Source organism: Schistocerca gregaria, chromosome X, assembly GCF_023897955.1.
Source record: "Schistocerca gregaria isolate iqSchGreg1 chromosome X, iqSchGreg1.2, whole genome shotgun sequence".
Lineage (NCBI taxonomy): Eukaryota > Metazoa > Arthropoda > Insecta > Orthoptera > Acrididae > Schistocerca > Schistocerca gregaria.
The window spans coordinates 666,643,203-666,668,751 of NC_064931.1; the positions used below are offsets into that span (position 1 = coordinate 666,643,203).

Sequence of the window (25,549 nt, forward strand, 5' to 3'; positions counted from 1 at the left end):
TCCAAAGGATTGGAAAAGGGCACAGGTCATCCCCGTTTTCAAGAAGGGACGTCAAACAGATGTGCAGAACTATAGACCTATATCTCTAACGTCAATCAGTTGTAGAATTTTGGAACACGTATTATGTTCGAGTATAATGTCTTTTCTGGAGACTAGAAATCTACTCTGTAGGAATCAGCATGGGTTTCGAAAAAGACGGTCGTGTGAAACCCAGCTCTCGCTATTCGTCCACGAGACTCAGAGGGCCTTAGACACGGGTTCACAGGTAGATGCCGTGTTTCTTGACTTACGCAAGGCGTTTGACACAGTTCCCCACAGTCGTTTAATGAACAAAGTAAGAGCATACGGACTATCAGATCAATTGTGTGATTGGATTGAGGAGTTCCTAGATAACAGAACGCAGCATGTCATTCTCAATGGAGAGAAGTCTTCGAAGTAAGAGTGATTTCAGGTGTGCCACAGGGGAGTGTCATAGGACCGTTGCTATTCACAATATACATAAATGACCTGGTGGATGACATCGGAAGTTCACTGAGGCTTTTTGCAGATGATGCTGTGGTGTATCGAGAGGTTGCAACAATGGAAAATTGTACTGAAATTCAGGAGGATCTGCAGCGAATTGACGCATGGTGCACGGAATGGCAATTGAATCTCAATGTAGACAAGTGTAATGTGATGCGAATACATAGAAAGATAGGTCCCTTATCATTTAGCTACAAAATAGCAGGTCAGCAACTGGAAGTAGTTAATTCCATAAATTATCTGGGAGTACTCATTAGGAGTGATTTAAAATGGAATGATCATATAAAGTTGATCGTCGGTAAAGCAGATGCCAGACTGAGATTCATTGGAAGAATCTTAAGGAAATGCAATCCGACAACAAAGGAAGTAGGTTACAGTATGCTTGTTCGCCCAATGCTTGAATACTGCTCAGCAGTGTGGGATCCGCACCAGGTAGGGTTGATAGAAGAGATAGAGAAGATCCAACGGAGAGCAGCGCGCTTCGTTACAGGATCATTTAGTAATTGCGAAAGCGTTACGGAGATGATAGATAAACTCCAGTGGAAGACTCTGCAGGAGAGACGCTCAGTAGCTCGGTACGGGCTTTTGTTAAAGTTTCGAGAACATACCTTCACCGAAGAGTCAAGCAGTATATTGCTCCCTCCTACGTATATCTCGCGAAGAGACCATGAGGATAAAATCAGAGAGATTAGAGCCCACACAGAAGCATACCGACAATCCTTCTTTCCACGTACAATATGAGACTGGAATAGAAGGGAGAACCGATAGAGGTACTCAGGGTACCCTCCGCCACACACCGTCAGGTGGCTTGCGGAGTATGGATGTAGATGTAGATGTAGATGTAGATGTAGATGTAGATGTAGATTGGTGTGTGTACACCCCTGCATGTCTTTGACAGAGGAACTGTAACAGGTCATGTGTATCGGGATGTCATTTTGCACCAGTATCTCTGCCTTTTCAGGGGTGCAGTGGGTCCCACCTTCGTCCTGATGGTTGATAACGCTTGACCCCACTGAGCTGCCATCATGGTGGAGTACACTGAAATAGAAGACATCAGGTGAATGGAGGGACCTGCCTGTTCTCCAGACCTAAACCCCATCGAGCACATCTGGGATGCTCTCGGTTGACGTATCGCTGCACGTCTTCAAACTCCTAGGACACTTCTGGAGCTCCGACAGGCACTGGTGCAAGATTGGGAGGCTATAACCCAGCAGCTTCTCGACCATCTGATCCAGAGTATGCCAATCTATTGTGCGGTCTGCGTACGTGTGTATGGTGATCATATCCCATATTGATGTCGGGGTACATGCACAGGAAACAGTGGCGTTTTGTAGCACACGTGTTTCGGAATGGTTTCCTCAACTTATCACCAATACTGTGGACTTACAGATCTGTGTTGTGTGTGTGTTCCCTATGTGTCTATGCTATTAGTGCCAGTTTTGTGTAATGCCATGTTGTGTGGAACGACATTCAGCAATTATCCTTAATTTATGAGTATGAGTGTAGATGCAACCCAGTGAGTGCTTCAAATTCTGCCGATTTTGAAAAAAATCTGGAGCTCAGGAGTCATTACACAGGTCTGTAAATCTCTAGCATTCTTAGTTGAAGCATGATGAGTTACATGAAGTTTGTCCATAAAACCCTTGAAGCAGTTTACTCCTGTCACTCTCTTCATTGCATCACTAACAGACAACTCAAGGAGATGGTTACTACAATGCCAGAAAACAATACAAGGAAACTTCTCTTGTATAAGCCTCCTTATTCTACTGCAGCTGCATATGATAATCCTATTAGATTGAGGAAAAGACTGACTAGAACAGAAAGTTTAGGAAAAACTACATGAGTAACACCCATGAGTGTGAATCTGTTACTCACAGTTGTTGATTCATGAGTAAGTAATTGCACTTTGTCCTTGTGCTGTACTACACTGTGCATTAACATTTTTCTCATTTCATTTGTAATGTGGCTCACAATGTTAATGCACACATTTGTAGAGTAAATATATTCCATGTCGACACCATTAAGGACATGTAAATTTATTTTGTCTTCAAAGTTGTTAAATGACTGATTTCTCATCACAACTTTATAAGAGGTTCGAAGTATATTTTCTGTTGCTTGTTTGTTGTGAGATGAAGTACTCAAGAAAACTTTCTTTGGTATATAATTTTTTTCTTCAGATATTATTTTTTGGCATGCTTTGTGCCATACACTCTCCTGTCCCCTCCACTGACATTTTCATTCCCACCCATTTATCAATGGCTCTACTTCCCTCATCACAGCACAATTTATAACCCAAAAGATTTTATCTCTCTTGCAAAAGTCTTTTTTTCTGCAGCATTGTCCAATATTCAGACCAGTCATGATGAGAATCTTTAATATCTTGTACAAGTGTAGGTTCAACAATTTCCACTTCTTCAGCCTTCTTTTTATTTATTAATTGGCATAAACAAACTACTTCCTTTACTCATTTTGAAGAATGATTTGGACTGATTTAAACTAGATTGACTCAAAACTAACGTGAACAGTTCCCAAACATGTGCTTGTAGCAGCGAAAATACCACAGCACAAGAAACTCCAATGCAGCAAGTGAACTGAGCGCAACCGACCAATTCTGATACTAACATGTAAGGAATAAGACTGGAAATATATTTCGTATAGACAGTGACATCTACCATGATATTTATAATGAATTTTGCTCTAAAGAAATTGAACACTTTTTAAAACATTAAAAAAAAGGAGCCAGTACTGCTTTCTATTTGAGTACCATCAGAAAAAAGTGATGACTACAGTAATATAAAATCTGGGAAATTTCTCACTACTTGTATGCACTATAAGCTGTATTATTTGTGTGAAATTCAAATGTTAATAAGTCACAGATCTGCATTTATGAGATTTGTACTAACATGATCAGCGTGTGTACGCGGACAAGGAAAAAAAAAACTGGATTTTTCCTGGATCTCCTGGTTCAAAATGCACTTTTTCTCACATGAATATATACTTTTTCCACGGTGAAAACACACTTTTTCCATGATAAGTGACAGTTTAATTTCCCTCATAACAGTAAAAACATCAATCCTTTGAATGGTAAAGGTTTTATAATACCAGCGTAGAACTTCCTGTCATTTTAGAAACTTGGCACGCGAAAAAGAAAAAAGAAAAGAAATGCCTTTTTGAAAGATGTTTGATGTGCAGCAACATGTATGGTGCATAATTTCATATTACAATACACTGCATATTTTCATATTACGAAAGTATTAATTTGAATTCCACCAAACACAGCACTTTAATTTCCAAAGCAATGAAATAGAGATTGCAATGTGCTTTTGAAAGCCAATCATAGCTCATGTCACATGGTCTCACCAGCAAATGACAGCTGATATTCAGAGCATAGGACATGTGATGTAGTCGGGCAATAGCAACATCACTGCTATGTAGTGTAAACACACAAATAGGGAAACTTAATGGTTTAAATTAATGTACATAGTATAGCTACAAGCAAAACTAAGTTTCTACATATAATATTGGTTTTTTTAGCATTGTTATACTTAAAGATAGATCACACAAATGTGCCAGAAAAATTTTAAACATTGACATTAATGACTGGGCTCAAAATTATTCCAAGTGGTTGGTACTCAGAGTGTTATGAGATGTCAAATGCTCTGTGATTTAAGAAATTCACTGCACATTTTTGAACATAACATAATTCAGTTTTCTCTCTAAAAGGAAATTTTCTTTGAAAATAATGTTTTTCAAAGAAACATTCACAATATTTTCCCATGACACCCTTTGACATGAGTTCGTTTTGGCAGTTCTCAGAGAGTGCCAGAAAACAGGCTGTGAATGGGCAGCTATGAAGATGTAGGAACCCCTATGTTCATACACATATAGCTATACGAGTTCTTACATGATGTTATAAAAGAAATAGGACATCAGAGGATACTCCAAGATCATAGGAATTTCATAAACCATACTAAAATGGATAATTCGGCTCAAAGGACACACTCATGTGTCCAGATTTCCAATGAAGTAGGCCCCAACCTGATATTAAGCTTTTCTCTGCACTTTTTGGAATGGAAATTTTCTTGGAGTACTAGTACTGTATTGTCTCATGTTTGGTTCTTTATTATGGCATAATGCCATATGTGCCAGAAGATGAAAATGTGCACTTGAAATTATCAGAAATGGTTTGCTGTTATGAAGTATTCTATTGTGTTCATCCTAAGGCCTTTGACAGATTTTGCTTTAGGCAGGCACTTTTGTGTACACTGTGTTTTTTTTTATGTAAATGGCACATTTCCTTTGCAACTTAAGTTTTATTTTGATTTTATCTGCCATTTATGTATTATTGCTGCAGTATTATTCAGCAGTAGTGGAATACAGTAAAATTCTTTGTTTGACTATCAGTTCTTAGCAGTCAAAATTCTAAAAATTTAACTCAAGACTAAAACAATGAAAAATTCCTGGAATTCTAAAAAAATTACAGGTTTTTCCTGGTTTTCTCCTGGATAAAAAATCCTAGATTCCCTGGTTGTTCCAAAGTGTATACACCCTGATGATATATCTCAAATACACAACAATTTAAATTAGTGTCAATATACTCAAATACCAGTTAATTTAGGAAGACAAAGAATGTAGTGAAGTAACTGTGGTGTACTTGAAAAAAAGATGTCTGCCTAAACTTATTACATAGCAGCCAACTATTATGGATTGTCTGTAATTATTATGGATTTATCACCTTCATTATGGAGTTACGGAGAGGTACTAAGAAATTACAGAAATGGACATCATTGATTTCATTGAGGATGTAGTAAATCTGTTTACGAATGATTTCAACATACAAGTGTAGCTCTTGTGGAACTAAGAAAACTATAGACACGTGATCCGCATGTGGAAGTTGTAACCACCTGTGAATCTGTGCATGTGTACTACGCAGCAGTAACATCTGCTTGAGTCCAGAAAATAGTTCCATGATATTTACATAAGAGAACAAAAATTATGTAATAAATAATAATAAAAATATTTAATAGCTAGGAAACCTGAGCTCTCTGAAATTCTTAATTCAAATGAATAATGCTAAAATAAATAAATAAATAAATAAATAAAATCAGACAGTCCACTTTGAGTATCGCATGGTATTTCCACTAATCAGGGTATTTCCATCTAGCATGCATGCATGGAAACCTACCAGGACTATGCCATGTGCTTTGTGTATAGACCACTGATATTTTCGGTAATTCTTACACTGAGTTCGGTGGTAATGTTGTTCCATTTAGAATTCAAAAACACTGTGTTAGCTGCTAAGGAAAGTTTTAGTTGTTTGTCACAAATGCAAGGAATTAAGATTTTTTTGTTTCTTCACCAACTGTTAAAAGTGTCTGTAAAGAAAAGAGTGACAAAAATAATAATGTAAAATTGCAAAAGAATCCCAAGTGAAAGAGAGAAAAGTACAGAGCAAATTCAGACAGTAATATTGTGTAAAGCCAAACTTTGTACAGTGGATAACACTATAATGAAAAAATGTAAAACTGAACAGAGATTTCAGAAACAGTATAGTAACGAATGGTCATAATTGGTAGAATCAAATAAATCAGACCAACATGTGTCTTGTACAGTGTGTTCATGAGACATTTCTATAAAGCATGCTGGTTGTGATGATTGCTGTTGTCATGTTCTGTCTAAAGTACATGTAGACCTAACAAACCTTAAGCCTTCAAATGCATCATTGTAATCATTTAGAATAACACCTGATGTGTAAGACTCTATTGCCAGTGCTGAAATGCATTTTAGTTCATTTAATGTTGAACATGGCCTGTCAATTTCTTGTGCAGATCATACTTCACAGCTGCTAAAATACAGTTGTAGAGGAACCAAAACAGTTGCAGTTATAAATTCTTTGTCATCTGGAACACAGAGTGATATAGTAGAATAGAATACTTTAAAAGAAAACCCCCTTTCCCTTGCAGCTGAAGATAGCACAGACGTTAAAGGACATGAAACAGTATCCAATTGTCATTACTTTCTTTGATGTTAACCAGGGAAAGATATTCACCATAATCCTTGCTGGAATTGAGTTTAAATACTGGCGAAGGAATTTTTAATATCTGGAGTGCTGAACTAGTAAGAAAAGGAATTCCCAGAAAAAATTGCATTTCCTTTGCATGTGATAATTCAAATACAATGGTGGGATATATAAAAGGAGTGGCCGTTTTTTTTTACAGAAAGTTCTACCACACAGAAGAATTCAATCTTGTTCCTGTCACCTGCTTCATTTAGCTGCACAAAATGTGTGAAAAACCTACAATATTTAATACTGAAGAACTTATAATGGACATTTTCTCCTTTCTCCAAAAAAGTTCATAAAGAGATACTAATTTTAAACTTTGTCAAGATATATATGGGACTAAACCCCATAAAATACTGAAGTATGTTTGTAAAAGTTGGCTCTCTCTGTTCCTATGAATAGAAAGAATAATGGAACAGTGGGAACCTCTTGTAAAATGTTTGAATGAGGAAGCCTAAAAAAAATGTAAACACCTCTTACATATCTAGAGTGCACCCTATTCTAAAAGATCTATAACTAAGTTATTTCTTCTTTCCTTATGTAATAGCCTTTCAGAAAGAAGAGCCAGTAATTCACAGACTTCATAGCATCCTAAATAACTTATTTACAGGTCTGATGGTTAGATTCATCAATCTTTCTGCAGTACCTACATGTTGCAGTCTGCTGGAACTAAAATTTCAAAAAAGTAAATAACACAAAGTGCAAAGATATAGTCATTGGCATAGACTCTAGAAGCTTCATTCATCCTACCAAGCTTGAAAAATCTGTATTCACAAAATTTTATGATGATGTCAGAAGATTTTTCATCGCCTCATGTAGTTGTGTCAAAGAAAAATTTCCACAATATTATGACTCACTAAAAACTTAGAAGTTATAGACATTGGATCCAGGAAAAGAAAACTTTTGTTGTCAATTGTAAAGCTGAATGAGCTATTTCCTTGTGTTCTGAGTGATTGTGAAATGAAACACATTAGAATTAAGAGTTTTTGAGATACCAGTTTGTTGACTTTGGAATAGTGGAAGAAGAGAGAGCTAATACTTCTTGGTACAAGATATCTGCTATGTTTAATGCACCAGGAATTAAAAAGTATCCATCACTGAGCAAACTTGTGCTTGCATTACTGCTTATGCTTCACAGTAATGCTGCCTGTGAGAGAGTTTATAATACTGTTAGGAAAAACAGTACTGAATTTTGATCTAGTATGAATACAGGAACATTGACTGCCTTTATCATCAGTTAAATGAAACATTTATCTTAAGGAAGAGCATGTTACCAAAATAATTTTTCAAAGGTTCAGAGTCTGACTGTGAAGAGCGCAACAAGATTGTCACTAAAGAGATATTATCATCAGTCAGAATTGAAGTTTCTGTATTGTACAAGTAGAGACAGATCCAGGAAGAAGAGGCAGTGGATGAGAAAGACTTGGTACAAGATATCTGCTATGTTTAATGCACCAGGAATTAAAAAGTATCCATCAATGAGCAAACTTGTGCTTGCATTACTGCTTATGCTTCACAGTAATGCTGCCTGTGAGAGAGTTTATAATACTGTTAGGAAAAACAGTACTGAATTTTGATCTAGTATGAATACAGGAACATTGACTGCCTTTATCATCAGTTAAATGAAACATTTATCTTAAGGAAGAGCATGTTACCAAAATAATTTTTCAAAGGTTCAGAGTCTGACTGTGAAGAGCGCAACAAGATTGTCACTAAAGAGATATTATCATCAGTCAGAATTGAAGTTTCTGTATTGTACAAGTAGAGACAGATCCAGGAAGAAGAGGCAGTGGATGAGAAAGACTTGTAAATGTTTTTGTATAAAACACTGAAGACAGGCCTCTCGTTTCATGATGCATGTGGATTTTGTTTACTTGTTTTACTTTCCTTCTAATTAATAATTTGAGACCTATAAATGAGTTGATTTTGTAGCATTTGTAAATTACAGAAATGTTTCTAAAGCACCTTTATGTTTATTAAACTGATTTTTTAGCTTTTTGCACTTAATCTGAACTTTCTTTTACAATTATTTCAATTGCTGGAAAATCCACTTTATTTAGGGCCAGAAAGTGTCTGAGTGTTTAAAGGCCTGAAACACAATTCTAATTTTTAAAATTTTCTGTCTAAACCACTCCCAGAAAATGCTAGGATGGTTCCCTTGAAAGGGCATGGCCATTTACCTTCCCCATCCTTGACACAATCCATCTCTAAATGAATTTGATGTTGATGGGGCATTAAACACTAAGATCCCATCTCCTAAAATTTTCCAAGGCCACTTCCATATTTGCCATGTGATTGCTGACAGCCATTTCTGAAGGCTGGCAGCTATTTTATCTCTTTGGTGTTATTATTTTTCATTTGTAATGTTCAGACTTTTCTCAGTTCAAAAGTATAACTGTGGAGCAAACTAAAAATCAATATGTCAATTATATTAAGCATATAAATATATTCACTAACCTCCACATGCAAAGGAATACTAAGGTGAGAACTATTATTACAAGTGCTGCTAAAGATGCTCCAACTGCAACTCCGAGGACTTCTCCGTCTATCTCACACTGAGATCCATAGAAGTTCCCTGTACAGCTGTAAAGCAAAATTACATATATATGAATAAGTGACATAAAAGTAAACATACATCAGTGAAATACCTGGAAACACAACAATTTCTGAACTGACAGAAGAACTGGATCACTTATCTTATGGCGAATATTGAAAAAATATTACAGAAAACACATTGCTCACACATATAGAAAAAATAAATTAAAATCAAGTGTACAGAATATGACTGGAAAGACAAGGAAGGAATTTAATCTGGAAACTAAGTTAGTCTTTGGAGCTGGAAATAAATTATGCAAGTTATTTATTCACCAGCAAAACAAACTGTATTCCTAACTGTATTTCCTTTTCAAAGTGATTACAACAAAATCTTGCTATTAAAATCGCTAAAATAACTGATAATGAGAAAAATGCCCATGTCAACAGAGAAAGTGACAAAGCATATGTGCAAAATATTGTATCCTGTAGCTGAGCAAATAAATCATATAGAATTTATAGATGGTGGGACATAAAGTCAAGTGAAGTGGAATTGGTATATCTGTCTGAAAGACAAAGAAATAAAATGATCACAGTAAATATTACCTTCATGATTTGTATATGGGTGCTATCAGGCAGCAGTTTCTAAGATACCGTGAAGAATGTAATGAGATATGAACTCTATAAAATGTCACAGTGTTTGTCAAACAGGGGCATTCTTCTATGATAATGGAGAAATTTAAAGAAGTTTCAAAAAATGAACAGTATATTAAGTTTTTATGCAAAATGAGGCATCAGAATTCAAAAGATCGCCAGTTTATTTAGGCAAGATGTGGATTCACATCATATTGCTATGAATAAATCCTGTCAAAGTTACAGTGTGTGTGATGAAAGTCGAACTAAAGTGCTGATCAATATTTCAGTGTGGACTGATGTCAAGCATCTACCAGCACTCAGCCTATACGAATACCAGGAGTACGCTGTTGCTACTTCTCTCTCTTCTTTAGTGCAAACAAGATAGTTCTGCCACCCTGATCAGTAATTCAGTTTTCCTTGTCAGGTAATCCTTATATCCACAATGTAGAGTGTTATGAATACAATGGATAAGCTGAGAGTAAAGAGTTTTCCCTCTTCATTCTGTGTCAATGAACAGTATGGACTATGCAGGCAGCTTGCACTGCTTCAAAGGATAAGAACCTTATGGAGATGGTTTTCTATTACATTCTCTCAAGTTGTTATGATGTTAGTGTATCTGTATTGTAAAGATAATACTGATGAGTGTGTGTACAATGCTATGATATGTTATTTTTTTGTTGTTACAGATTATTTTGGATCGAAAGCAAAGCAAACTGTGAATCAGCTTCTTCCAGACAACCAAATACTTCTTAATAGCATCTGTCAATCTGCAAAGATTAATACCCCCTTTCAGAGGTGGATCATCAACAGTAGTGTTATAAGTCCGCACTGCATGAAATGTAGAGTAGATGTTTGAAATATAAACTATAATATTATAACATAGTCTACCAAGCGAAGTGGAACAGTGGTTAGCACACTAAACACACATTTGGGAAGATGAAGGTTAAAATCCCCATTAAGACCTCCAGAATTGAGTTTTCCACGAGTTCCCTAAATCATATAAGGCAACTGTCAGGATGTTTTCTTTAAAAGGACATGGTTGATTTTTCCCCATCCTTCCCTAGTCTGAGATTGTGCTCCATCTCTGATGACCTTGTTGTCAATGAGATGTTAAACTCTAATCTTCCTTTTTTTAACACAGTCTGGTGATCCAACACTGTGTGTCATCAGCTCTTCTCCATTTGTTGACCAGTTACTGGTGATGAAAATTAATTCCAGCAGCAGGAGCTAAAGGGGCTACTTCCCAGCCAAGCAACGTCACACTAACAAGTCTTCATGACCTCAGGTATGGTGGCAGATTTATTTAGTCATTAGACTAAAAAGAAAAGTTGTGGTAAAACAAATAGTAAGAAACCAGATTTATATTAGGGAAACAAATGCCTCAGAGAAATACTGGTCTAGAAAAGAGTAAATATAGTCCTGTGGAAATATATTCAAGTATTAACCTAAATAAGCTTTCAGAAGAGAAATAAATATTCAGTTTCATGAAATGGAAAATAATGTGTGAAACTAAGTCATTATTATTTATTGCTTCACTGATGTGTAAGAAACTTACATGAAAAGTTGATTTTCTTACAAGATAGATGACACACATGAGTTGTTACAAATAACTCATAAAATAATTTCTATAATATTTCCTCCTTCTCACATATGTGAACAAGTTTATTATTATTTATTATTATTAATCACCATAATTATTGTAATTGTTATTATTATTATCACCCTGTGGCTAAACATGCATTGGTGAACGGCCAGCACATCTTGGCACAGTGTTTACACCGTCCGGGTCATCTGGATACTTCCCACTAACACCAACCTGTCAGAACTCCGGAGATGGGAACTTGCCCTTCAGTATATCCTCTCTTCTTGTTATCCGCCAGGCCTCAACCTCCGCTAATTTCAAGTTGCCGCTGCTCATACTTCACCTGTCTTTCAACAACATCTTTGCCTCTGTACTTCCACCTCGACTGACATCTCTGCCCAAACTCTTTGCCTTTACAAATGTCTCCTTGTGTCTGTGTATGTGCAGATGGATATGTGTGTGTGTGTGAGTGTACGAGTGTATACCTGTCCTTTTTTCCCCCTAAGGTAAGTCTTTCCGCTCCCGGGATTGGAATGACTCCTTACCCTCACTCTTAAAACCCACATCCTTTTGTCTTTCCCTCTCCTTCCCTCTTTCCTGATGAAGCAACGGTTTGTTGCAAAAGCTTGAATTTTGTGTGTATGTTTGTGTTTGTTTGTGTGTCTATCGACCTGCCAGCGCTTTTGTTTGGTAAGTCACATCATCTTTGTTTTTAGATATGTTATTATTATTGTTATTATTGTTATTATTATTATTATTATATATTGACTTTGAAGTCACTGATGCAGTACTTACTGGCAAACCTGCTGGTTCCCTTCAAATCGGCACTCCCCATGCCCACTACAATGTTGCTGTGGGCATGCTTCACATTTTCGTCCACTATGATGCATATCACCTGCCCAGGGGTCTCGCAGCCCATTAGGACACACGCAACGAAATGTGCCAAACACATTGCTACATTCTGCCAAAGAATGGCAGTCGTGTAATGCTGGATGACTACACTCATCCAAATCAAGCACATCAGTTACTGCTCCTGGCAGACTATCCACCCACAATGCACTGGCGCCCACATTGTTACCCCTCCGCTGAATTGCTCCCAGCAGATGACGTCGGATATCATGCCTCACAGCTGGTCTCAAGGTTTCTGCAGTCTCTTCCAATTGCAATGTCACATTGGCAAACACTGGACCATACCCACCCACTGTGTACAGTCCATTGACATTTACTCCCATGACATCATCTGAGAAAGGTGTCATTGACATAGCAGAGTTGATCTGAAAACATAGATTTCAAATTACCTTTGTGTAATGCTTTATACAAAAAAATATTTCAATTGTAATGCCCCCCCCCCCCCCAACATACACACACAAAATTGAGCCACTCTTGTATCTTATTTATCTTCACAACACAAAATATTACTTAAAATAATTTTGTATTCAAATTATATGTTTACTGTTTATGAACATAATGTCTATAAGGAAATAGAGATATATTAACAAAGTTACAAATGAAATAATGCAGTATTTCAATGAAGCCCATCACAGTGTAAGCATTAGCAACACATCTATCATGGAATATTCAACTTCTGAATGACTGGTGACAATGGCATGGAACTATACACAGTCAGTGAAATTTTGAAAAAGAAGCAAAGTATTAAATTTTCTGGGTGAAATTATTACAGACAAATGGAATTGGGATATTCATACTGATTCCTTCTCAAGAAAATAGTCTGAAAGTATATTTTCAATCAATATGTTGAGTAAGAACTGTAAAGGCACTTATTCTAAAGACTACATACCATTACTCATCATTGGCAAATGTTAACAACAGAATACAAAAAAGAGGGGAAGAAACAATAATTTAAATTAGCTTCAGGGTTCTGCAGAAAAGAGGTGTTCAAAATAACTGTGGAACTAAAGCCAAAAAGTCTTGGAATGGCTATACAAAATTAGTATTCCAAGCATACTTAGTAAGTTTATGTTGATGACTACACTATTGCTCAAAATACTGCAACCAAATGAAAAAACTCCTTTACAATATCACAATACTTTATCTACAGGGAAATACCATACAAAAAGCTATGGGTTGGTACTTTATACAAGAGACCATTATTTCGATAGGAATTACATTAGCAAGAAAAGGAAGAAAGATTAAAGGTTAATATAATCTTGATAATGAGATCGTTAGACCAAAACACAGTCTCAATTTGTGCATATCTGTTGCTTTTGGACAGATAAAAAAGTATTTGATGTGCAAAAGTATGATTTTTGTTATTATTGAAAGTACATTGTAGTTTTCATTACAGTTGTACTATAAAGCGGTAGTGTGGAGTAATTCCTCGGACAAACCAATAAAAAAGGCTTGCTCATATCTTTCAAAGTGTGAGTGACATTATCTGCTGTCAATTAAAGAGCATGCAATAATTTCAAATGTCCACACCTAATGATACTCTGCAGTATAACATGACAATAATGTTAAGAAAATTAAATAAATCATGCCTAAATTACGTCCTTATTGAAGGAAGCACACTAACTCATAATAGATGCCAGTGACAAAACAATTTCAGTGACCTCACATGACAGATTAAGTTATGCCACCACATAATTGGAATGATTTGAAAGCAACATAGAAAAATTTAAATCATGGCATAGTTTCAGTTTTTTCCAATAAGAAACTGTCACTTTGCAACAGTGCTACCTCAGCTGATAGGCAGAAAATGTTCATCTCAATCAATGTAATGCCTTACGGGATACAAGCGAATGAGTTAGTGGTTAAAAACTGTCTGCCTGCTATTATTAAATAATTTAAGGAGTTAAGATAAACAGTTCAATGAGGTGTGAGGAAATGAGTCATCAAATGACTGAAAACTTTGACAGCTTTCAGACACATCCTTTTTTGAGTTAAAGTGTACACACACACACACACACACACACACACACACACACACACAAACACACACACACACACACACACACACACACACACACACATGTATGTCTATACTGTACAAGTGCATATGTGTGGGAGGGATGGTTTTATTTATTTATTCCAATCACATTTATAAGCCTTATGATGACTCAACACCTCTATTATTCAGTGGGTTGTTACTTTTACTCCACATAACCAAACCAAAATAGGATTTTCCATTATTATATTTCTACCTGTAATTGGTTTATTTATTCAAACTACATTCAGTCCATATTGTTGAATCCATTGATGAATGCCTCACTAAATCATACAATTATTTTAAAATTAATTGATCATTTTCATTGTTCATGAAGTGAATGTCATGTGCCCATGGAGGGCCATACCATTTAATAATGCAACATTACTCTGAAACTTCAGAGTAAATTCAATGTTTTAAAGACTACAAAGAAATGTAATACTTTATGATTGAGTATTAAAGTTATTTGAAACACAGCAAAAACTGTATAGTATATACAGAAATTAAGAATAAATTTCTACCACTCTGCCAAAATCCATGTTCACATACCACATTTTAGCTGTGTTTCAGAACTGCATACCAAGTGATAAACAACACAATCTACTCACAGCTTGGCTAGCTTCCCACTGCAACTGCTGATATTCATCAGAATTTTTGTCTCTCAGATCATCATTCCATGTAATTCGCTTATCATACATGCGGTCAACTCTCAGGGACAAGACCATAGACACAATTCCTGTAAAACCAGTCAGATAAATGATACTTTACAATACATAAAAGAACAAATAAAACAAAGAAAAAGTAATACAGTCTCAAACTTATAAAACGAGGAGTTGTTCATCAAAATAATTAATATCTAAGGAGAATATGTATGACCCTCAGTACTGTGGGTGTACTCTAATGCATTTAAGAAAGGTGTTCCCTCAAAAAGTGCAACGCACTTGGGAATGTGAATCTATGGAGCAATTGGGCACTCCAAATCAATGGCAGTAATGCTAGTTAAGCCTTTCACACCAGAGGCCAGAAACATCATCTGGATCACTTTCAGGATGACAACTGATATTTCAGTGAAGATAAAAGACGCAGCACCAAAGGATCCACCACAAATGCAAAAGGGCCATCTTTGTTCAACAGAATAGGTATATTGCAACATTTTTAAGACAGATGGCAAATTGCTGTCATAACTATAAATCAAAGGCTATCGAATCACTTCAATATACAAACCTCAGAATGTGGTTTCCAGCATCAGGATACTCACTAATTTCTGAAATCAATACATATAAATAGTGTTCAGATAACTTAAAGGAATGCATCCACTTAACATCCTCAACAACTGACAAAATTTCAACAGGTGAAAACCTCATTTTCAAGGCACAAATGCTGAAATATCGATGTTTGTTGATGACATTACCTAACTGCATTCCCTAACCTATTTGAGATGTCAGGAAAAGACAACTGGTAACTGGTGACTAATAACAGTGGTGATACTGTTGTTATTGCCATCAGCTTAAGCCTCTTCATCTCCAAATAACTACTGCAACTTATACCATTCTGAATCTCCTTCTTGTATTCATCTCTTGGTCTCCTATTCAGTATCTCCTCATTAGTTATATCACCTACCCATCTAATCTTCAGCATTCATCTGAAGCATCACATTACAAAAGCTTCTCTTCTCTTTTTGTCTAAACTGTTTGTCTTACATGTTTCACATCCATACATGGCTACACTCCACACAAATATGATAATTTCACAAAAGATTTCCTAACATTCACATCTATATTCAATTTTAACAAATTTCTCTTCTTCAGAAACACTTTTCTTACCATTGCCAGCCTATATTTTATATCCTCTCTACTTCTTCCATCATCAGTTATTTTGCTGCCCAAATAGCAAACCTTATCTACTGCTTTGAAGTGTCTCATTTGCTGATCTAATTCCCTCAACATCACCTGTTTTAAATCAACTTAATCCCATTATTTTTGTTTTGCTTTTGTTGATGCCCATCTGATATCCTTCTTGCCAGACATTGTCCATTCCACTCAATTGCTCTTCTAAGTCCTTTGCTGTCTCTGACAGAATTACAATGTTATTGACAAACCTCAATTCTTCTCACTGAACTTTAATCCATACTCCAAAATTTTCTTTGGTTTCCTTTACTGCTTGCTCAATGTATAGACAGAATAACTTCGAGGGATAGGTTACAACCCTGCCCCAGTCCCTTCTCAACCACTGCTTCCCTTTCATGCCCCTCAAGTCTTGTGACTGCCATCCGATTTCTGTACATGTTGTAAATAGCTTATTGCTCCCTGTATTTTAGCACTGCTACCTTCACAATTTAAAAGAGAGTATTCCATCCAACACTGTCAAAATGTTTCTCAAAGGCTACAAATATAGTTTTGTCTTTCCATAACTTATCTTCTAAGATAAGTCGTAGGGTCAGTATTGCCTCACATGTTCCTACATTTCCCTGAAATCCAAACTGATCATCATCAAGGTTGGCTTCTTCCAATTTTTCCATTGTTCTGTAAATAATTTGTGTTAGTATTTTGCAGTCATCACTTATTAAACTGACAGTTCCATAATATTCACACCTGTCAGCACCTACTTTCTTTGGAATTGGAATTATTACAGTCTTCTTGATGTGTGCGCATATTTTGCCCATCTCGTACATCTTGTATGCCAGAAGAGTTTTGTTATGGCTGGCGATCACTAGTTGTGACAGAAAGTTATCTACTCCTGGGGCCTTGTTTGACTTAGATATTTCAGTGCTCTGTCAAATTCTTCTTACAGTATCATGTCTCCCATCTACCTCTATCATCATCTATTCCTACAATATTGCCTTGAAGTTCATCTTCCTTGTATAGAGCCTCTGTATACTCCTTTCACCTTTCAGCTTTCCCTTTTTTGCTTATGATTGGTTTCCCATCTGAGTTATTGATAGTGTACTGGCTTCCCTCTTCACTGCTGCTTTGTGGTGTTTGTGCACATCCACACCCTTGTCACTTGCATCAAGTTCTTCCTAGTGCTGCAAGCAGCCACATCAGGCTCTATGACATTACTGCCTACAACCTCTCCCACTTCCTATGCAGCCTTCATGGTCAGGAAAGCAATCCTCCACCTAGTGCCAAACAAAGTGGTTCAACAGTGTTCCCTCTACTGCTGCTGAATGCTGTTTTCCACACATTCCAATACACCATCATTGTTCGTACACCACATTGACACATAGCAAAAAGCCTGCCTTGTGAAGAGAAAGTCACTGCAGTTCACACCTCACCACAACAGGCAACCAGTGCACCATGTGGCACTTCTGCTGGCCCCTACATCTACATCTACATCTACATGACTACTCTGCAATTCACATTTAAGTGCTTGGCAGAGGGTTCATCGAACCACAATCATACTATCTCTCTACCATTCCACCCGCGAACAGCGTGTGGGAAATATGAACACCTAAACCTTTCTGTTCGAGCTCTGATCTCTCTTATTTTATTTTGATGATCATTCCTACCTATGTAGGTTGTGCTCAACAAAATATTTTCGCATTCGGAAGAGATAATTGGAGACTGAAATTTCGTAAATAGATCTCGCCGCGACGAAAAACGTCTTTGCTTTAATGACTTCCATCCCAATTCGCATATCATATCTGCCACACTCTCTCCCCTATTATGTGATAATCCAAAACGAGCTGCCCTTTTTTACACCCTTTCAATGTCCTCCGTCAATCCCATCTGGTAAGGATCCCACACCATGCAGCAATATTCTAACAGAGGATGAATGAGTGTAGTGTAAGCTGTCTCTTTAGTGGACTTGTTGCATCTTGTAAGTGTCCTGCCAATGAAATGCAACCTTTGGCTTGCCTTCCCCACAATATTATCTATGTGGTCTTTCCAACTGAAGTTGTTTGTAATTTTAACACCCAGGTATTTAGTTGAATTGATAGCCTTGAGAATTGTACTATTTGTTGAGTATTTGAACTCCAACAGATTTCTTTTGGAACTCATGTGGATCACCTCACACTTTTCGTTATTTAGCGTCAACTGCCACCTGCCACACCATACAGCAATCTTTTCTAAATTGCTTTGCAACTGATACTGGTCTTCGGATGACCTTACTAGATGGTAAATTACAGCATCATCTGCGAACAACCTAAGAGAACTGCTCAGATTGTCACCCAGGTCATTTATATAGATCAGGAACAGCAGAGGTCCAAGGACGCTTCCCTGGGGAAGCTTTGTGCAAGATGAGAGAGCTGTTTCACTCCTCAGCTCTCAAACATATGCACAGCTGGGCTCCCCAACAGTTGGTTCCCATCAAACACCATCTGATAAGGTACAATAAAAAGCATATTCCTCTAATTAGTCAATTTACTGCCGCCACAGCTTGCCCTTCCTTGCACTATGGTTTTTTTGATTCATCCCTTTTTATGATTTTTGCTTCCACAGTGGCATTCCTCCAGCATCTCAGTTCACTGTGGCAGCACACTGCCCCAGCCATGCCTGCCATCTTTCTGCTGGGGGATCACCCCTACACAGACAATGCAGTTTGGCCGCTTGACAGATATAGCACTGAGACGGGTGCCTCCTACTTACACACCTTCTACACCAATGCAGGCGTGTCCTACCCAGCTGCTGTCACTTTCTGCACTGATGTTGGTACCTCCTACAATGCCAAAGGCACCTCCTGCACCAACATGGGTACCTCCCACATTGACATGTGTGCCTCATGCACCAATGTGGGTGCCTTCTACCCAGACACAGGCACCTCCAGTACTGACACAGACACCTCTTAACCTGCCTTGGGCATTTCGTATTCTGCTGCAGGCACCTCCTGGTGCCTCTAACACTAATGTGAGTGCGTCCTACCTTAATGCATGCACCTCCCGCACTGTTGCTGCTGCCTCTCATACTGATCCAGGCACCTCCTGCACCAATGCAGGCACCTGTCACATAGACATGTAAACCTGCCGCTTCCTTCTGGCAACAACTACCCTCCCACCAGACACTACTGCTCCCCAGCATACAGCACCTAATGACTACTCCGACATTCCCATGGTCCTGCCTCTAAGTTGCCAGGGTCACCTGCCTACTTCACAGGAGGGGGCCCACACAGACCCTAAACTGTGCACTCCCAGGGCAACTACTTTCAACACTACGGATGTGCCACCCACCAGCACAACAGGGAGGAACATTCATCTGGTTGGTCTTCCCCCCCAAGAGAGTAGGGGCATAGTAAATCATACATTACTACACATTGCTGACACTAACATGGTATAAATCACTGTTTGAGTAGTGCACAGTTTGGCTGCTCCAGGATCCTACTATTGGATACCAATTGTAATCCAGTGCCTCAATCACCTACTGGTGAGAGTGCCTCAATCACCCACTGGTGAGAGCCAGCTGCCCTGGGTGGGCAAATGTTTTTTGATATTGCAGTGCACTGGCTCTGACTGGCAGTCAATACTCTTCACTTAATTTTGTACACGTCATAAAACAGTATTGTATTACTGTCATGCTGTGACATAATAAATAGTTGTTGGTTTCTCATGACCTTGTCTTTTGTTGTGTTCAAAGTTATTTCAGTAATCATCTGGAATCATCTTTGGTTAATGAATTATGAATTTGGATGTGATACAGACATAAAACCTATCATGTAGAATTCTACAGCTGTTATTCACATTCACAAATATGGGTTGAAATATATTACAGCAGAAATATCTGAAATTTTTTCATCTCTAAAATGTCTTCTGACTTGTTTGTTATGAATGTGGGTCAAATGCTCTTGGTGCTATTGTGAATCTGTGTCTACAGTTATTGGAAATGTCATGACCTGTGGCAATGATATTGATATCTCTCTGCATAAACCATCTCTGTTTTAGATAATTCTCCAAAAACCATAAGCATATCAAACTCCTCTTCACTACAATCTGCTATTACTGAAAGAATAACATAAAAAAATTGAAGACCACACCAGAAACCTTTAACAATGTACTGCACAAATGCAACTTATCAGACTTGAGTACTGGCAGTACTGGTGAAGGATGTAAGTGCCGTTATTAAGTGTCAACAGTTTCCACTCAGGCCGGTTAAGAGGCATGGCATGACATGGCATGGAATTTCATGTGGCCAGGAACAGTTTTTAAGTGATGTGACCAAACCAGGAGAAAGTAAAAATTTTCTGTTTTGTGAGGTTTTTTAAATGGTACTAATTTGCTTCCCATGTTCCCACTTGAAATTCTGAAATTGTGTGATAAGGCATGAGGCCTACTGTAATGCTTAAACATATCACTCTGAATAGACTTATACTTCCATTGACCCTATAATTATTTTCAATCTAGAAAATGCTGTGGATTATAATTCTTAATTTGGCAGTTTTAAAGGATGAGATCAAAATCAATCAGATTAAGTTGTTTAGCTTCATTATATCTAATTGAGGACTTTAATCAAACTTATCAGCAATCTTCTTCAAATACACAAATTTTGTGTTGACTTTCTGTAATTGTTCAAAACATAGTCACTATGGAAATTGAGTAGCTGGTGTAACATTATTGTCAGCTTCTGTGGCACCAATACCCAAGGTAGTGCTTGCCACCAGGAACACCCTCTGACAAGGCCACACTTTCCAGACTCCTGCAGGTAAATCAGCCCAGGCCAATCTGAGCAAATTGTAATTCTACTGCAGTGCTGAGACAGTAGCAGTGCAGGCTGTTTAATCTATTGGTTTAGTTCTCACCATGGCCAAACCAAGTTCACTCTTTAGTGACTGGCCGGACTCTGCCATTGTGTAAACTTTACTCTGGTTGGTCTAAGATAATTTCATCTGCTCTAGAGTGTCTTCTGAAATATATCCCAATTTGTTGAATAAACCTGAGTGGGGTCTCTGTTAGCTTTGAGTCTAGGTCATCTTTACAAAATTAATGACAGCACAGTTCTAAGAGAATATAGAAAAATTGCCAGCCACAGGAAAGATTTTCAGTTAAAATTTTCTTCAACATACACACTGTGGAATCCAAAAACAAGAAGCTTCTTGTATGCAGATGACCTAGCCTTAACTGCCCAGAGCACAAACTTTGAATGTGTGAACAGAAATTCAGTAACTGCCCTTAGAAACACTTCAAGTCATTTTAACAGGAACAGACTAACATCTCACCATTCAATGGCATACGTCTTTGCCTTTCATCTATGGAACAGAAGAACATAATGTGACTTCTGTATAGAATGGTCAGAAAACCAACAAAATAATAATAATACATTTCAAAGTACCTACGCATAATGCTTGGTAGAAACACTCTATCTGTAGAAAAATGAAAATCTGTACTCAAAACAATCTTGTTTACAAACCTGCACTTAAGGTCACACACACCCACAGCCAATTTGTACATCAGCAATGGCACTGTATGTGCGTGTGTGCATGAATGTGTGTGTGTGTGTGTGTGTGTGTGTGTGTGTGTGTGTGTGTGTGTGTGTGTGTTTCTCTCTCTCTCTCTCTTCCCTAATCTCACTGGATACAATGAAAGCTGACTGGTGTGGGAGGTGCACCACACACTATATTCAGATGTAGTAAGATTCAAGGAGATCGTAACGCAATGTTGCTTGAACACAGGTATGTGAACTGTGACTGCAGACAAAACAAACAAAAAGACACATGCTTCAGTTGGTGCTGTGCTTACCATCTTTCACAGAGAAAGATCTCCTGTAGAGCACCCTGACTACCCTGGACATTGTAGAGTTCAGAGAATGTAAATAGAAACAGTTAAGTTATTACATTGCATGTGTAGTCACGTGTACATTTTCCTTACTTGATAATAATAAAACAATATCAATGGATAATTGTTCCCTTGTTCATATAAGCTTAAAATGGAATCGCTGTTGATGCCATAGTGAAATAGTGGAATGGCCAGCCATAAAATTAACAATATTAATAAGCTGATCTATATGGAATGAGGGACATTTATTCACATTAGCCCACTAGCCACAGTAAATGTTTTGAGAACAAAGAGTACTCTGCAAGGCAAAGATTGAAATTTTGATAGACAGTTGCTGCAGATCTACTTGACTGATCAAGCATGTTTATTGCTTAATTTCGGGAGATAAGTGGTACAAAACTTGATATCATATGAGGGAGAAAAGAAATTTGTGGCACAACTTGACTGAAACTATGAATCTGTTAATTAGGCTCATCCTGAGGCATGAGGGACTCATTAACTTGTTAATTTAGGAAAGTATAGGGAGTAAGAATTCTAGTGGAAGGCTACAGTTTCACTATATTAAACATGTTCAAATGGATGTAGGTTACAATAGTTATGTAGAGATGAAGAGACTTATACAGAATAGACTATTGTGGGAAACTGCATCAAACCAATCTTCAAACTTTAATATATAGTCAGCTAGGTAACAAATAATTCAGTTCTAAATTTCTTCTGGTTAATTATCCTTACAATCACCATATATCTGATACAGCTGTTAACAAGGACTTAGATCTCAACATCTGAAAAAAAATCAGTAGTAAACAACCATAGCTTTACACAATAACTCACTTCTACATGGTTCACGATGTTTGCGTCGGCTGAATCCTGGTCGACAGTGGCATGATGATACACCTTGTTCTGTTCGACAGATCTCATTCTGTGCAGCATCACAAGTTGAATCATCTCCAACAATGCATGTGTCAATCCTACACAAAGTAAAAGAAATAGCCATGTAAGAACAAACTTTTGATTATGATGTTGTTCAACGTTCTCAAGAAAATGACAGAAATCCACATTAAAAATTTTTGGATTATAATGTCAGAATAAGCAGACAATATGAAAATGTGCTTGTATAAACATCATATACACCACTTCAGAAATAGCCTCTTCCAGGCTTTTGATTTCATAGCAATTAAAATAATTCCCACTCCTTTTTTCTAATTTTTATATTATGGTTTAGTACTCTACTGAAAGTAAGAATATTGTTAGATACATAGGTATAATTTAATCAATGTGGCAAGGTGTTGAAAAATGCTGGGCATTGTGTTTTGACACATGCTGGAAGGATAGGCATCTGGAGTGGTTATGGGGAAGCTTTGAACTCTAACATCATGGGGCATGTGAACTCGGAAATCAATACAGTCTTCTCCAAAGACGTGTTCCTATCTTGCAATGCTCCAGTCAGTTATATAATACAAATGCATCAATGGAACATAAGACAAACAATCAAGTATGAAAAGAGAGGGCATGCTAAACAAGGTAGCTGTATCATTAAGTTGAATCACGCATGCTACATAACTAAAAGTTTACTTTGTTGCAATCGCTCATGACCTATTCTTTCTGTTAAATAAGATACTATCCAAAGATAAAATGTATTTATGCAGCTATCAGTCATGTACATGCATAAGAAAATGGTACACAGACCTACATCTCTATATTTGGACAAGTGTAATAATGCACTTGACTGAATGCTGGCTGTTGACAGAAGAGCTCACACACTAACAACCAACCAGAGAAGAAACTAGCTCATGCCTTCCATTTTCTTTGCTGTTGTCATATCATTCTGCAGATAACAATTATGACTGCTACATTACTGCTGTGATTCATTTTCATCATATGCTTTGTTTCTTTGTGCTGATTTTTATAATATAGAAAAGGATGCCTGTAGCTAATAGCAAAAGTGAGTATCAAAGTGATAAGGCAAACTCGGTACCACAGGTTAACAGCAAAAATACTGAACTGAAATGCACTGCTGTTGCTGCCACAGCCATATTAATATAGAGATAACTGCAAACCACCAGGACTGCACCTTTCTGTGTCTAACTGACAATAACTTTGTTATGTGATCCAGATATAGACTTGAAATTATACCGAACATAAGACTCCTACCTGTAATTTCGATAAACTAAAAAAAATTGTTCACATAGATACAGAATTGATCACACTCTTTAAATAGCTCATAGGTGCAATTCTATTTCATTTATTATTTTTTTGTGAAACTATTGTTTAACCACTGCTTTACTGATCATTTCAGCATATACTAAATCCAACTAGTTTCTTAGTTTCTTTTAGGAATTTTATAGACTTTCAGAAGAGACAGAAGAGACTATTAAAGCAGCATGAGGTTTACTTCCTACACAGTATCACAAAAGTAATGGTCAAGACCAATGAATATGAGAGAAACCATCATTCGAAGCAAAAAAGCATAGTAAACATGTGCTCTAAAATGCATACCATACATTAAGAGCTATGAGCACATCTACATATTCAATACTGTGAAACAAATCTCTTCTATTGCAAGCTCTCTGCTTTCCAAATTTGGGGAGGAGTTAGTATGGACCAAAACAAGAAAAAATTGTTTCATGAACATGGGATCTAAAATGCATACCTTAAGACCTATAAGCACTTGTTCAATAGAAGAGATATGTTTCACAGTAGTGGGGATGAACAGGTGCTCAAAGCTCTTAAGGTATGTGCTTTTAGAGAGCCTGATTGTCAGGCATTTTTCTTTGTTTTGGTCCATACTACCCTCTCTCAAAATAAGGAAAGCAAAGAGCTTACAGTATAGGAGATTTGTCAAAGATGAAGAAATGTTCACACCTCTTAAGGTATGCATTTTTTAGCACAAGTTTATGGGAATGTTTTGCTTCAAATAATTATTCATGTCATATCCCTAAATACTGACCATTCCTCCAGGAACACCCTGTATTCTAACGTAGCAGAAAATTAATCTCATAGTTGATCACATGTGAGTGAAGGAACAGGAAAAATCTATAAACTACAGAGAGTACAAGAGTTTTGCTTTATGGAGTAGCTGATGAAAAGTTTCTCACCTCACTGGAGTCTGAGTAGGTCGTCTTGTAAATGGACGTCTGCTTGGGACTTGATGTGAAGGTGTTGTTGGTTGATCTTCAGGTACAGCAAATCTAAAACAAATGATGTTTCTCAATGTTATTATTTTTTCATGATAATTTACATTTAGACATAAATAAATACCATAAGTAATGCCATTTGGATGTGTGATTATTGAATGTTTGTATATCACGTACCAGCTCTGCTGTAACTTCTACACAGCCTTTTATGTAGATGCGAGTACCAAGCAACTGCCCACCCAAATGAGTAGTCACCACCAAACTGTAGCCAAGTGCTCAGCTGACCACCCAGTAGCAGAACATACAGCTGGTCACATCATACTTGACTTAAGTGGCTGTTTCACAAACCATGTCATTTGTTCACATCATCACCATCTTCTCTTAACTATATCAATGGGAACAGTCCTTCAACACTTTCTTCAGTCGTGAAATTCTC

At 37.2% G+C, this 25,549-nt stretch overlaps 1 protein-coding gene across 2 annotated transcripts in view; it reads right to left on the reverse strand.

Moving 5' to 3' along the window:
* Positions 1 to 25,549, reverse strand: part of LOC126298070 (mucin-5AC-like) — a 276,647-nt gene that overhangs the window by 33,551 nt on the left and 217,547 nt on the right. For both annotated transcript variants that reach the window (XM_049989390.1, XM_049989389.1), the window contains exons 8-12: positions 25,075 to 25,167; positions 22,811 to 22,947; positions 14,886 to 15,013; positions 12,129 to 12,607; positions 9,041 to 9,166 (exon numbers count right to left, since the gene is read on the reverse strand). In XM_049989390.1, coding sequence (XP_049845347.1) covers positions 9,041 to 9,166; positions 12,129 to 12,607; positions 14,886 to 15,013; positions 22,811 to 22,947; positions 25,075 to 25,167 — 963 coding nt within the window. The remainder of the gene's footprint in view (positions 1 to 9,040; positions 9,167 to 12,128; positions 12,608 to 14,885; positions 15,014 to 22,810; positions 22,948 to 25,074; positions 25,168 to 25,549) is intronic.